Below are 16,105 nucleotides of genomic sequence, written 5' to 3' on the forward strand. Positions count from 1 at the left end.
AATGAGGTAGTATTAGCGTAGGCTGTGTCTTTAATTGTCTATTTTATGGTACAAAAGAACAGATTGAGCACTCAAGTACAAATGGGGAAGGCAGATGCCACGCCACAGGAGAACTCCAAGGAACCAAAATGGAGAAGCTGAAAAGAGACAAAAATCTTTCCCCAGAGCTACAGAAAGAGTAAGACTTCTTCTAAGAGTCATTGTCCCAAATTTGGACTTCTAGAGGACTAAACGGTGAGAAAATAAAGATAAAGCAAATAATTCATGGTATGTCCACTATGCTGTGATTGTTAAGTGCTGTGGAGTCCATTAGGACTTATAGCGACCCTGTAGAAGGGTTTCCGAGGAGCAGCTAGTGAGCTTGAATCACTGACCTTGTGGTTCAAACAGACCTTGCAGCCCAGTGCGTTAACCCACTGCACCACAACTCCACAAAATCACTAAGACACTGGGTAAAAGCTGATTAATAATCAGAATACTGTAGCTAGGATCTTAGAGTCCTGGTGTAATGCTGTGGGTTAATGTGCTGGGCTGCAAAGTCAGTTTAAACCACAAGGTTGGCAGTTCAAATTCACCAGCTGCTCCTCAGAAACTTTATTCGGGGTTGCTATGAGTCAGAACCAACTCAATGGCACTTAACAACAATTAACCACATGGTTAGCTGTTCAAACCACCAGTCTCTCCTTAAAAAGCCTATACAGGGGTGCTGTGAATCAGAATCAACTCCACAGCACTAAACAACAATAGATAGCCTGGTTAAGAACTCTGTGGAAGAGGCTTCCTGTGGGTATCCACACAAGCTGACTACTGTTCCCACATAGTCCTTGATTTAATGAAACCTTTATGCCAATATCCCTTTTTCTATTACTCACTGCCTGGTATAGTGGACACTCATGGCATTGGCAGGATAAGCACTGCTAACTGCAAGATCAACAGTTCAAACCCATGAGCATCTCTGTAGGAGAGAGATGAGGCTTTCTACTCATACAAAGTTTACAGCCTCAGAAATCCTCTACAGGGCCCACTATGGGTCAGAATTGACGCAGTGGGTTTGATTTGGTTTTGGTTCTGCTTGGCATGTTGCTCTGCTAGCCACCCTTCTATTATCTAATTCTCACAGCTTGCCAGCAACACTGGAAGTCCATTATCAGCATTCTATTGAAAAACCCTTTTGCAAAGAGTAACCACAGGGTCCCTTCCAGCTAGAACCAGAACCTAAAGCATGTGTAGTACATATGCCAGTGTCTTCCAACTGAACCTGGGCCCAAGAATCTCCAGCATTGAAAACATTATCTTAGTCACTCTCCTCATTGGGCACACTTTAGCAGCAAGGGGTGGTACCTATATTCAGGAGAGCATGACTTGATACCTGGACCTTTATCTACGGAAACAGGTGGGTTATGGGGTAAGAAGAGACAGGAAGAAGTCAAAATTCCAGAAATCTAAGGGTATAAAATCCCAGATGCCCCCATTTGGGGAATCCAGGGATATTTTGGTCATAAAATTTTGTGTTGCTCCTTGTCTGTACAGGCAATACAATACAATTCTGTTATTCTTGCACCCCAATATTTACTTTATTTCCACTGGCCAATAGAGCAAGAAAAGGACCCGAAGATGGGGTGACAGGAAATTTGTCTCTCTTCAGTGGTTTTCAATCCTGGTTGAGTATCAGCATCAAGTATGGAGATGGTGGCTGCTGAAACTCAAGGTGGGCACTTGTATGGTGAGCACAAAAACAAAAATCATTCAATAGGAGACTCTAATAGAAAGTAAAGTTAAGAGACTGTGAGAATGGCTACAGCCACCCCTATCTACCATGTTGGTTGGCATGAAGATCCACCTACGGGAGTCAGAGTCATCTGTCAACTGCACACACAGTACTGATAAAATAATGTCCCTGCTACTCAGTATCTTCTCCTCTCCACCTCTGGCACCCAGGAAATTGAGGCTAGTCAGAAATTCACAGCTTAAATCCCTACTTTATGAAGATGTTTAATCATATAGTGGATTATATGTTGTCCATCAAGCGTTTGCAGAGAAACTGTTGGAAAGGATCAACCGGGAACAAAAGCTGCACAGAAATCACACTGCTTATCTTTGAACTATCTCAACCCACTTTGTGCAACTAAGACACTTTAAATGATCTAGTGCAGTTCTGGCATCCTGGTGTGGCTGTGGGTTAATGCGTTGTACTGCAAAGTCACTTGAATCACAAGGTCAGCGGTTCAAGCTCACCAGTCACTCCTTGGAAACCCTATACAGGGTTGCTATGGGTCAGAATCGACTCAACAGCACTAACAACAAGTGCAGTTCTTATTTTACAGAAGAAACTGAGGCTCTACAAATATGAGGGACTTGCTAAGGTTGGTGACACTGGGAGAAAGCCAGGGCGAGAGCTCTAGCATCCTGATCCAAGACCACTGCCTTCTCCCTCAGTACACAGAAGTCTAGGCATGCTTTCTCCACTGTGGCTACATCAAATGTTCCCAACAACCAGACTATGTCTGGAAGACTAAGACTGAGCTGTGTTTATCCCTATATCCCCCAAACCCGGCACTGTGCCTAACCCAGAATGGTATGCAATAAATAATTTTAAATTAAAAAACAAAACAAAAACGAATGAATAACCCTCTTTGCTGGGAAACAGCAGTATGATTTTTATTTTTTTTTAATTTGTTTCTAAAAATCATTTGCTGAAAAACTTGCTCTCTGGAAAGAAGAAAATTTGTTCTTGGCAATATCCTTAGGGTTACTTTTTGTCATGTTTAGAAGTGTTGATCTCAAAATAAATGTGTGTTTTTCAACAGCAAGCTAGCTAGACACTTAAATGTATGGATCTACATGTGTTAGAATGCATGCATATGTACGTACTCACTTGAAGTCCCTCAAAGTGGACCTTTCTTAAAGCTTGCTGAGCAATAAAACTACATAAAGTTAAATAAAAACAGCAGCCCGGCATGAACAAATGCTGTTTTGTGAAATATATTTAACACCCAGTACTGTAACCACTAGCCTGAGGTCAAGGAACAGAACATCTGCTTCTCTGGTTGCCAGACAGAGATGATGACATGACAACATTTGGGTGAGAAATATTCCTTTTCCTCTGTAACCACAAACATGCTTACAAGAGCCAGAACTAGCTACAGACTGCCCAACACAAGGAAAACAGAACCTACAAATGCAGTTTGTTTTTGACTGAAAATCCATTTTGAGATGAAGACTTTAGAAACAACAGCATCAGAACTCACCTGACTTCTCAAGCTCAATCACTATGAAGAAATCAATGGTAGCTAGGGATGTAGGATTTCCTAAGCATAGAATTACTCATTTATTCAACAAATCCATATTGAGTACCTACCAGGAACAGTTCATTCTAAGTCCTTGGATACAGCAGTGAACAAAAATGTTATAATTCCAAGCTTATTTTTTAGTAGGTGTTGTTGCTGTTAAGTATCATTGAGCCATTACTGACTCATAGTGACCGAGGAGTGGATGGTGTGTTTGAACTGCCGACCTTGTGATTCACAGTTCAGTGCTAATCTTACAGCGCCACATGAGTACAGACAAATAATTATTGTATTAAATAGACACTAGACAGCTATTAGTTGCTGTCAAGTTGATTCCAAGTCATGGTGACCTCATGTGTGCAGAGTAGAAGTGCTCCATAAGGTTTCAAAGCTGCGACCTTTGGAAAGCAACCTCTATGTTTTACTTAAGAGGTACCTCTTGGTGGGTTTGATCTGCCAACCTTACATTTAATAGTAGAGCACTTACCCATTTGCTCACTCAGAGACTCTTATGTTTGTCAACTATGGAGGAAAACAACAACACAGGGAGAGGATGGAAAGTGCTGGGGGAAGAGAAAATTTACCTTTTTTTTTTTTGTTTTTATTGTAAATTATGTGTTAGTTTACATGAGTGAACTTTATCTTTACATTCATCCTATCATATTTTGTTTCATTGCAATGATCACAATCCCTGCATGAATCATCAAACAACCAAAGGGTACACCCCACATGCCTGCCCCCTAGCCGCCAGCACACAGCCCCTCTCCCTCCCAAAGTCCAGAGTCCCCAGCGGTTCCTTCTGTCCATGTCATCATCTCTGCCTCCATCCCTAGTGTCACTGCCTCCCTGGTCAGGGTCTCTCGCACTTCTCTTTTCTCCCTTGATGGTTCCAGGGATCTCCGATCCTGGACTGCAAAATCAGCCATTCCCCTCCTTTTGTTACCAAACATTTACATTTACCTTTCCAACACTCACTGTCAGACCTGATAGCAATCATTCCCTACTGAACTACAGGAGTCCTTTCCCCCTCACCTTTTATCAATCCCATCCAGACAGGTTGGAAACAATTCAGTGGAGATTCTACCTTTCCCTGTATCCTCTGGAGCTCGGTTCCCTATTGAAAGCTTGTAAGCCAGTCACTTCTTGCCTTTGTAGTTCCCTCATTTTGGGTAGCCAATAATATTTACCATTTTTAATTGGGTGATCAAGGAAGGATTTACTGAAAATGGGATATGTGAGCAAAGACTTGAAAGAGGCAAGAGAATAAGATAAACAGACATCTGAGGAAAGAGGGCGCTAAGCAGAGCCAGGTAGAATGCTGATGCACCTGAGAAGGCTCAGCACTCAAAACCATGATCTTTTTAATCAATTGTGATCATTCCACCACAAGGACTGGGTCTTATTCTTCAGGGTATCCCCAGTGTCCAGGACACCATTGAATTGTTGGTTCCAATAGTGAATAACAAATGCATGTGTCAAACTATTCATCAAAAGGATCAAACAGAATGGAGGCTGTGTGGTCTTCCCACCAGTTAACTGTTATAGAATCAAAACCCACATGAGTTATAAGTCCAAGTACCACATATAGTTATTGTGTACAACACTGTACTTTAAACATGGATTATCTACCTTTCTTGTCCAAAAACAACAATGTGGCTATTTAGGAAAAGATGGTAATATGTTACATTTTACCTCCTGTTGGTAAAATGTCTTAAAAGGCAATGCAAGGCTGACTTTCAACTCATTATCCTTGTATTTTCCTAAAGGTAAATGATATAAATCAAACTTAAGAGTAATTTCCATCTTTTTATTTTAGCCCAAAGGTTACTTTCAATATTCTATTCACTTCTCTCAGAATATTATGTAAACATATATCATTTCTCCTAATTTAAAATTTTACTTGGTCTGTTCATAGAACACTCCAAGTTGAAATAGAACATTAAAATCATGGCTCAAGTTATCTCAGGTGACCATAATCTGAATGGTAACTCTTAAGGTCTTGTATACTTCGAAAAGAATTGAAAAAAAATCAAGGATTTCTGTTTCAACCTTTAAAAGTCATGGTGGAAGAACACACAGTCATTGTTTGGATAAAGAGTCATTTTTCATCCGGGCAATTTATGATGCTTCTAGAGTTAAGTCATGTAGCTCTGATTCTGACTATGCTTAAACCTTGACATCTCCCATTCATAAATAAGGTATGTTGCAACTGTTTTCACTTTGGGTTGTGCTTCCCACCCACCCCAGTGAGAGGGTAAGAAGAATTGAACCAATCCATTATCTTCTATCTACAGAGTTCAACACTGGCTGCTAGCTTTCAAGCAAAGATCTTGATACATGAGAGAGCTTCAAAAACTTTGTGAAAAATAAAAAATAATACAAGAACTCAAATTTAGCCAGTTGTTGTTGAATCAATTTTAACTCACAGAAAACTCAAATTTAGAAATCACAAATATTCCAGTACAAAATTTGTTATTAAACAATGTTAAATACAGTGAGCATGGTCTGTAATCTGACTTTACATAGGCCAAGATCACCAATGGCTGACCTCAGAACAAGGTGTACTAGCCACACCTTCTGGCCCTCCTACCACTAACTGGAATATAAGATTCATCTTGCTGGTCATCTCTATAATTAACCCTCAAATTAGTGCATAGCTCTGATTCTGAATCACTGTTTTCCTCTTTTTGTAGCCAAATAACACAAGAGCAATAGAAGCTACTATAACTGTTGAAAAGTAAAAAGAAATCATTTCAAGATTTAATTCAAACCCATACTGAGACTTCATATGTTTTGGGGAACTTATCTCACAAAACAAAAGTAGTAAAGAGGGCATGAACATTCTAGATATTATAAGCAGTAGAGAAGTGCTTATTTTTACAGTAGACTTATTTATTAAAGTCATTGCATGAATGAGAATCTAGGTATACAATCTCAAAAGACAACTGACCTACCCTTAAAAAAAAAAAAAAAATGTACTTTAATCAAATTGAGCTCCCAAGTAAATCTGGAGGCTTTCGATAGACTATAAAAATATATAGAAATGGCCACATTTGCTAAAAGAATGGCCACATTTGCTAAAAGCAGGAGTACACATTAAATTCCATACGAGACTCCTAGTGTGGTGCTGTAGGATCGGCACTGGACTGTGAACCACAAGGTTGGTGGTTCAAACACACCAGAGACTCCTAGGAAACCCTATTCAGGGTCACTATGAGTCAGAACCAACTCAATTGCACTTAACAACAACAACAGAATCAATAGATCATGTACATATAACAAGAAAAACAACCCCAAAAACCCAATTGTCATCAAGCCCCCCACCACCACCAAGTGTTACAGAGTAGAACTGCTTTATCAGGTTTTCTTGGTGTTAATCTTTAGGAAAGCTAATTGCCAGCTTTTCATAGGATCACTGGGTGGATTTGTACTGTCAACCTTCAGAATCGTAATCAAGTGCAACTTATTTGCACTACCCAGAGACCTATTTTACACACAGTAAATGTAATTGAAACCTCCAAATGTAAGAGAGTTCTGATGAGAGAAATGTTAAGATGGTGACAGAGGCGATAAAGCAGCAAATCCTCAAATCATGGGAAATTATATAGCTTCTAAGTCTATAACACAAGATCTTCAAGAAAGTACTGACTTAAATCTCTTAAGTTGTTCTCAACAAATATCTCTAGAGCCAAAAACAAGAACCCTGGTGGCTACTAAACCAAAAGGCTGGAAGTTTAAACCCACCCAGTGGCTCCACAGGAGAAAAACCACAGCTAAGCAATCTGCTTCTGTAAACACTGCAGCCTAGGACACCCTATGGAGCATGTCTACACTGTCACTCAGCTCAAAGGCACCTAACAAGAACAGAGTCCAAAAGCTACGGAAAACCTTTATAACTTTGGTAAACTTCGTTCATACCTACCACTCTGGTTCTTAGCTTTGGGGATTATGTAACTCCCTTATTCTAAAGTTCTAGTTCTTTTTTCCCCAGTCCCATGAAAAATAGCAAAGAGCTAAAACCTGTGTGGATTACCTCCATCTTCATTTATCCAGTAAAGAAAAAGATTCATAGTTCCAACTTCGGTTATCTGATTATCTTCTCCATAGAGCCACAGAACCTGCTGGCACCCACGATCCATTGCTTCACATTGGGCAAAAATAGATGAGCCATAATTCCTTTTGAAAAAGAGGAAACATAATGATTATGCATATATATCATTCTCTTTCCCTCCCATCTGCCAACTTCCTTGCTTCTATACACTAAAACCTCAAGTCTTTAATTCATATGTGGATGTAGTCAACATGTTATGATCTTAATATATATCCTTTCTGTGTAACATTTAAAAGAAAACAAAAAACCTCATTACAGACGTCAAAAGATTTATCTAATTGTACTCATCTAAGAGAAGGAAAGTAGAAACTTGGAATCCTAAAAATCCTAACTTGAAAAGTAGAGATATAAGAACACAGGCAATGTAATGCTAACAGTTGAGTTATGAGTGTTTTGAATTCATGGCAAGCAATTTTACATGAACTATTTCATGAACTATATTATTAGTCACTATTATCTTCACTGTTTATATGAGAAAATAAGACTTGGATGACACTTAGACAAGCAATTTATATCAAATCACAGAGCAAGTAAGTAGTAATTCACCAAGTCTTTGCCTCCTTAACTGGTAGTGGTGGTGGTTACTGTGCCATGTAGTTGGTTCTGACTCACAGCCACCCTGCATGCGGCTTCCGAGGCTGTAAATCTTTACGGGAGCAGAAAGCCTCATCTTTCTGTTGCAGATAGCTGGTAGTTTCAAACTGCTGACCTTGAAGTTAGCTGCCTGACTCATGACCACTACGCTACCAAAGGTCCTTTTCTTAACTGAGACCTGTTAATATATTCACAGTCTACATTTCCTAAGTGGTGGGACAAAAAACTTGATTTTGTTCTGAACATATTCCAAAAGTTCACTTTTCCCAACTTGCAGCGTTCACATCAAATTGTTTTTTTTTTAAAAATCAAAGGAACATGACACATCTTCCTAGAATGTCAGTTTAGTAATGACTTTATTATCTTTTATTTAACTTAAATGAGAAAATGGTGAGATGCATTACAAAATATGGATGAATTTTTAAAACAGAACAGTCCTCAAAGAATTATGACACTTGATTGCTTCCCTAAGCCCCGATCACGTAATTCACTCTCCCTTATTTGTAGAAAACATTTATGAATAAATAGGAGAAGTATTGCCTTAAGAAAGTCAGGACTAGGAAATAAGCCATAGAGCCACCCTTGGACAACACAGATCCCAGTAGTACAGAGAAAGAAATAAACAGCTACTACTTGTGGCACTGTGACACTAATGTGTCAGACTGCAAAGTCGTTTGAGCTGCAATGTCAGTGGTTCAAGCTCACCAGCTGCTCCTGGGAAACCCTATATAGGGTTGCTATGGGTCAGAATCAACTCAACAGCATTTAATAACAACAACTACTACAAAGCATTCATGCAACCTTGTAAAAAAATAATCTTTAGCTCATTTAAATTATCTCTTTAACATTTGGGTAAGACTAAAATGGATGCTTGGGGGTGAAGTGGTTAAGTGCTTAGCTGCTAAGTAAAAGATGGTCCATTCAAACCCACTAGCTGTTCAGTAAGAAAAAGATGCAGCAGTATGCTCCTTAAAGATTTACATTGGAAACCCCGTGGGGCGGACTTACTCTATCCTGTAGGAGTCCTGGTGTGGCACTGTGGGTTAATGCGCCAGACTGCAAAGCTGTTTGAACTGCAAGGTTGGCAGTTCAAGCTCACCAGCTGCTCCTTGGAAACCCTGTACAGGGTCGCTATGGACTGGAACCGATTCAATGGCACTTCACAACAACAACAATAGGGTCACTATGAGTCAGAATTGACTCTACAGGATAGGCAAGATTGAAATGTTTAAGTGCTTTCTAATGAAAGTGAATTAAGCAAGAGAGGCATATATTACAGTGAATATCTGCATTTTCATCTATACAGTTTCCTTTCCCACTAGATTCCCTTTTTATAACATCATGACCCTTCCTTTGGAGCCAAGTCAATCTTCTTCAGTTGACAATCATAGCATCTTGCCCCTGGCCATAATTATATTAAGGTGTGGCATGTGAACTAAGCTGTTCATATACATTCTTCTTAGAGTTCATTCAGTCACTCATTTTAATATAAGAATCTGAAAGATTTTTTTTCCTTCTTCTGGAATAGCTTATTTGGTATAATGGAAGTTTGCTGTTTCCTGTGTATATGCATACTATGTCCACAATCACTCAACACAGAGCCAGAAGCTACAACAATCGATGGAGGGATGGAAGGGAGAGGATAGGAGAGAGGGAGGGAATTAAACAGTGTTTGTCTACCTGTAGGGCACTACAGAATTGGCATTAATGTGTTGAGCCTCTAGCAGGTCCACTGCTACTATTCTACTTAAATGAGCCAATCGCTTCCTCTAATGCTTAAGATGGTTTGAGTTAGTTTTCTGATTTGCAATGGAAAGAATATTAACTGAAAGCTGAGAATAAAAAGCACTATATGATTACATTGGAGTCTTAGTGTGGTGCTGTAGGATAAGCAGTAGACTGCTAACTGCAAGGTGAGTAGTTCAAACCCACCAATCACTCCTTGTTGTTGTTAGGTGGCATCAAGTTGATTCTGACTCATAATGACAATGGAATGAATCTGTCTGGTCTTGGGCCACGCTCATAATCACTGTTAAGCTTCAGCCCATTGCTGCTGCCACTGTGCCAGTCCATCTCGTTGGGTGTCTTCCTCTTTTTCACTGACCTTCCACTTTAGTTAGTATGATATCCTTCTCCAGGGACTGGTCCCTCCTGACAATATGTCCAAAGTATGAGAGACGACGTTTCGCCATTCTGGCTTCTGAGGAGCATTCTGGTTGTACTACTTCCAACACAGATTTGTTCTTCTAGAAGTTCATGGTACTTTTAATACTCTTCTCTAACACCATAACTGAAACGCATCAATTCTTTGTCAATCTTTCTTATTCATAGTCCAATTTTCACACGCAAATGAGGTCACTGAAAAACACAGCTTGGATCAGTGGCAATTTAATCCTCAAAATTACATCTGTGCTTTTTAACACTTTAAAAAGATCTTTTGCAAGAGATCTGCCCAATGCAATTCATCATTTGATTTCTTGGCTCCTATTTCCATGAGTGTTGACAGGAGATCCAAACAAATTGAAGTCTTTGACAACTCCAATCTTTCTTACATTTATTATGATGTTATATATTGATCCAGTGGTGAGGATTTTTATTTTGTTTACACTGAAGCACAAGCCATATTGAAAGCTGTGATTCATGATTAATTCATTCCATGTCCTCATCTGAATCTGGCTGGAACCACTTCCCTGTCAATGAACTGTTGCAGCCATTTTTGAATTATCTTTAGCAAAATTTTATTTGTATGTGGTATTAATGATATTGTCTAATGGTATCTGCACTCCATTGGGTCACCTCTCTTTAGAATGGGCACACATATGGATCTCATCTAGCAGGTTGGCCAGATAACTGTCTTCTAAATTTCTTGACATAGATGAGTGAGTGCCTCCAGTGCCGTCTCAGTTTGTTGAAAGATTTCAATTTGTATTCCATCAGTTCCCAGAGCCTTGTTCTTTACCAATGCTTTCAGTACACCTTGGATTCCTTCCTTTAGTACCAATGATTCTGGATCAAATGCAATCTCTTGAAATGGCTGAGTATCAGTCATGCCTTTTTGGCACAGGAATTCTCTGCATTTCCATCTTCTTTTGACTATTTCAAGTTGATTATTGAATTTTTCCTTCAGTCTTTCCTCTTGAGGAATGCTGAATGTGTTCTTCCTTTTTGGTTTTCTAACTCCAGTTCTATGCACATGTCATTATTATACTTATTTGTCTTGTCAAACTGCCCTTTGAAATTTTCTGTTCAGCTCTTTGACTTCCTCATTTCTTCCATTTTCTTTAATTATCTCTATGCTGGAGATTAAGTTTCATAGTCTTTTCTCAAATGCATTTTGATCTTTTTCTTCTTTCTTGTCTTCTTAGTGACCATTTACTTTCTTCCTGTATGATATTTTTTATGTCAGCCCATACCTCTCTGGTCTTAAGTCATTAGTGTCTAAGGCACTTGTGTGGAAAGAAGAAAGTTCTCAAAGTTAAGAGAATCAATAGTTCTTCAATACCTCAGGGATCCTAAAAAATGTTTGGGAGGTCATTGTTGAAATAATTACTTATATTGTCTAAGGTTGCTTTCCAACTATCTTTGCCAACCCAATAGAATGATATTAAATGCAAATTCACGTTTCCTCCCTGCACTTCTTCAGGTTCAAAGCATAACAGAACATTTTAAACTTCTTGGATATGGCAGTAAAATGGCCCAATGGCCATCCTTTTGGCTACTGTCTTCCCTCTTGCTATTTTTGCTTTTATTTATGAGATACAATGTATCTGCTCTAACCTCTTGATCTCCTGAGACATTCCCAGTCAGCTTCACCTAAACCTAATGAGTCAAATTACTAAGTTTTAATAGGTCTGTAGACCAAAATGATTGTAAAGATGGTTCAGGCCCAAGCAGTGTTTCAGTCTGTTATGCGAAAGGTCACTATGAGTTAGAACCAACCTGACAGCCCCTAACAGAACAACATTCTGTTTCATCTTTTGTCCTTGGAGCAGCTGGTGGGTTGAAACCCTGACCTTTCAGTTAGCAGCCCAATGCTTACTCCATTGCACCACCAGTGATCCTTTTAAATTTACTTATAAACCAAAATCCAAACCCACTGCCACTGAGCAGATTCCAACCCCTAAGAACTCTACATAGGGTTCTTGAGGCTGTAAGTCTTCTCTGTCAGGACCATGTATTCTATAACACTGTATTATGTCATCTAAATCTTTATCATAAAGAACAGTCTGTCTGCACACCAGGTAACTTTGAAATTAACAGCCCAGTCTTACCCTACAACACCACCATTTAAAAAAAAATTTTTTTTTCATCATTTTATTTTTCATTATTGTTACCTCTTTGTCAAGATTGTAGTTTATTATAATGGGCACTGTATGTGAAATTTTAACAAAGTAGTATACATGGTATGCAGTGGTGCTTAGACATGGTGGTGGTGGTTGGTGGTGGTGTGTCGTGGAGTCGGTTCCGACTCATAGTGACCCTGTATAGGGTTTCCGAGGCTGTAAATCTTTACAGGAACAGAAAGCCTCATCTTTCTCCCATGGAATTGCTGGTAGTTTCGAACTGCTGACCATGAGATTAGTAGCCCAACTCATAACCACTACGCTACCAGAGCTTGTAGCACATAGATATATGTTCTGTGAAATAAAAGCAGGATGATATCAAAAGCGGTTTTCAACCTGGCTAGCCTAACACATAATGTAGTACTAAGAATGAGAAGGAAAAGAAAGTGGCTTTTTAGAACTTAATAAGAATTTATGATTTCTCCAAAAAAATTCCATTACGATGTTTCTACCCATTAAGTGAATGCAGTAGCAGAAGTTGTCAACAAGAATGACAGGACAGAGAATTTTATATAATTTTTTGGAGAAAAGAAAAAGGAAATTCAAGAAGACTATAGAGGAGTCCTGGTGTGGTGTTGTGGGTTAATGCGCCAGACTGCAAAGCCGTTTGAACTGCAAGGTTGGTGGTTCAAGCTCACAGGGTTGCTATGGGTTGGAATAGACTCAATGACACTAACAACTTAATAGAGGGGTCAAAGTCTTTGACATCCCAGCAGCACATCAATTGCCTCTCCCAAAGTTCCACAAATCTACATGTTGTTTGTATGAAGGCCTGGAAGACTGTCACTGAGTCACCTTCCAGAACTACTGCTTCTCTGTTATGAGATACACATCGATGCTTAATACATAAAACGAAGAGCCCATGCTGGTTAATCCAGCTATTCTTGTTCACCCAGAGAGGGATTGCCAATTCACAGCCAAGTCCACCCCTGAAATTGTCCAACACTTCTCAAATGCTCTTTTATTTTCAGCCAGTTACATATGGGCGATGAGACTGGTCTGATAGAGCCAACACAGGGCTGTCCCTCAGCCAGTTGGCAGCAGGTGGGACTCCAATCTGTGGCAATGAAGACAGCACTTCAATGAGCAGGCACCTTCCCCAGACATGATTCCTTTGAGCCAACTGAGAGCTGTGGCCACAACCCCAGATGCTGTTTTACGCCAACCATCAACTGCAGCCAAAGAGGACCAGCATCCAGGGGCAAGGAATTCAAAGTACTAATTTTATTCCTGCTTTCGTTACTTATTTTAGCTCTTATCCACATTTCATATCCAACATTTGTTCCTTATGAAGAACCACAGGTTATTCTTTATGCAACTAGTACATTCAAATGCTGTAAGCTAAGCATAAAACACATATATGTATTTGTTCTTGACTGTGTACACCCTCATTGGAATGAAATGACTAAACTAAATGATTGGGAAGGACTCTCTTTTGACAGAGACAAAGATCTTCTCTTACCCTCCCATTTTGCAGTCTCCAGTTCCACCTTTCCAGGCTCTTACAAACTTTGGATTGGCCCACAGGGACACTGGATTAAAGGTTCCACTTGAAAAATAAGGTCCCACCGGACTCAAGATTACAAAGAGCAAGGCTTTGGTTGGCTTCTTGACTCCAAGAGAAGTCTGTAATCAAGTGAAAAAGAAAGCACAGTTGTAATTTAAAATTCAGGCTCCAGCCTTCAATTTCAGAATAGGTCTGCAAACTGTATCCCAGAAGGACCACCTGAAAACAACAGCTAGTACTTGAAAGGTTGACCCACAAAAAACCTAATGGTCTTAAAGAAGAAAATATTGAATAGGATTACTTTCTGTTTTGTTTTCTGAGCTTTTAGGATTTGGGGAGAAAAGTTAAATTGTAATTTCCCCTTCTTTTCAGTAGGATTTTAAAGGAGAAACATATTTTTAAGTAACTACCTATATAACATGGATTGGGAATTGAAGAAGGGAAGAACCCAGGCATATCCTTTTTTTTTTTTTTTCAGGCATATTCTTTTGGGATAAAAATTAAGATTTGCTTCTCTAACATCCCCACAACCAAGTGACCACTTCTCTAGCAGGAGGGTGGTTAGTGAGTATGCCATTACCATACCTGATTTGGTCAGGCATGATAAGTGTGTAATTCACAGAAGTTAGACACCAGGCAAGATTAAAAATCAAACTAAATACACTGTCATTACAATGCTATATAGAAGTTTCTGTAAAGCTCTAGTGCAAGAGACAGTCTCATTTTTCTCCTGAAGAGTCACTAGTGGGTTTGAACTGTCAATGTAGCAAGTAGCAGTAAACATGTATGTAACCAACCACAACACCAGGGCTCTTTCCAAATAAGATTGTTTTTGTTAAGTGCCATCAAGTCAGTTCCAAATCATAGTGACCCTGTCTAGGTTTCTAAGGAGAGCCTGGTGGATTTGAACTGTCGGCTTGTATTTCTAAGTCCAGAGTTGGTCCTATAGCACTACACCAGGAGTCTAAACAAGACAGACATCTTTGGGGGAAAAAAGGCAGGTATTCAATGACTCCACAATTTGTACCCTCAATAGCAAAGATAGAAAACAACTTCCCCATAAACACCAGGAAAGCCAACAATACAAAAGAACACAAATTCCTACAGAGTTACAAGCAATTAGAATCATTTGTTTAGTAGAAAGAAAATTGAGAAACCCAAAGGAATGTTTTGAGGGTTAAATATTTAAAGGCAAGAAGTTGCTGAGCTATCCTGTGCAATTGGAGGCCAGAGGAAATACGAAAACATCAGGACTATGATGTTAAGTGTCCTGGGAGATTCAGTCACCTCTTGCATCCAGCCTTTCCCTGAGCTGGTTTGCCTGGAGGGGCTGACACAGAAAGGATATGAGTAAAAGAAAAAGAATCAATTCAAGCCGTTTCGTAGGATAAGCACTGGACTGCTAAACTCAAGGATGGTGGTTCAAATCCACCAGTCATGCCTTGAAAACCTATACAGGGTCACTATGAGTTAGAATCAACTCAATGTCACTTAACAACAACATTTGGTGAAAACTGTCTGAAAATGAACTTTCAGGTATCTTTTCTGATTTGCAATTATACCTCTCTGTACTGCTTACCCACTAGTCACTCAGAATTATCAAGAATTAGGTAAGTACAATCTAGGAAGCATAAAACATGTGTTTGTGTTATGTGTTCACTGATGATGTCTGAAAAGCAAGCAGCCCTTAAGAAATGTGCTGCTAACACCGTGAACCCTGTATACAAAGACGAGGACCCAGGAGGGCTGAAGACCACAGAGCAAATGAACAATGGATGATCCATGACCAAGAGTTAGTCAGCCACATCAGCATTTGCTGTTTTGTTTATTTGTGTTGGTTCTTTAACATAGGATGGGGATTAAAAAACAAGCCTACCAGTAAAGGATGAGGAGTCTTAAAGCTTCAGTCACTGTTTTGGGATTCACTGTTTGGGAAGGAAACATAAATATATCACAAATATCAGATAAGTAAGTATAGTGATACCTTCATTTCAGGAATGCTTTGAAGTCATGTTTTTATTATTGTTGTTAGGTGCTATGATCAAGTCGGTACTGACTCATAGAGACCTTATTATGCACAGTAGAAGGAAACACTGCCCAATCCTGGGCGAACCGCACTATTGTGGCCAAACTTGAGCCGATTGATGCTGCCACTTACTATGTCAATCCATCTCGCTGGGGGTCTTCCTCTTTTTCTCTGACCCTCCACCTTCCCAAACATGATATCCTTCTCCAGCGACTGGTCCCTCCTGACGCTATGTCC

The 16,105-nt window shown here is 39.5% G+C and overlaps 1 protein-coding gene across 1 annotated transcript in view; it reads right to left on the reverse strand.

Annotated features, from left to right (window-relative positions):
- Window positions 1-16,105, reverse strand: part of BCAT1 (branched chain amino-acid transaminase 1, cytosolic) — a 93,854-nt gene that overhangs the window by 17,811 nt on the left and 59,938 nt on the right. Inside the window, exons 5-6 of the mRNA XM_006866976.1 lie at window positions 13,798-13,961; window positions 7,321-7,463 (exon numbers count right to left, since the gene is read on the reverse strand). Coding sequence (XP_006867038.1) covers window positions 7,321-7,463; window positions 13,798-13,961 — 307 coding nt within the window. The remainder of the gene's footprint in view (window positions 1-7,320; window positions 7,464-13,797; window positions 13,962-16,105) is intronic.

The sequence above is a fragment of the Chrysochloris asiatica genome, unplaced genomic scaffold, assembly GCF_000296735.1.
Source record: "Chrysochloris asiatica unplaced genomic scaffold, ChrAsi1.0 scaffold00098, whole genome shotgun sequence".
NCBI classification, from domain to species: domain Eukaryota; kingdom Metazoa; phylum Chordata; class Mammalia; order Afrosoricida; family Chrysochloridae; genus Chrysochloris; species Chrysochloris asiatica.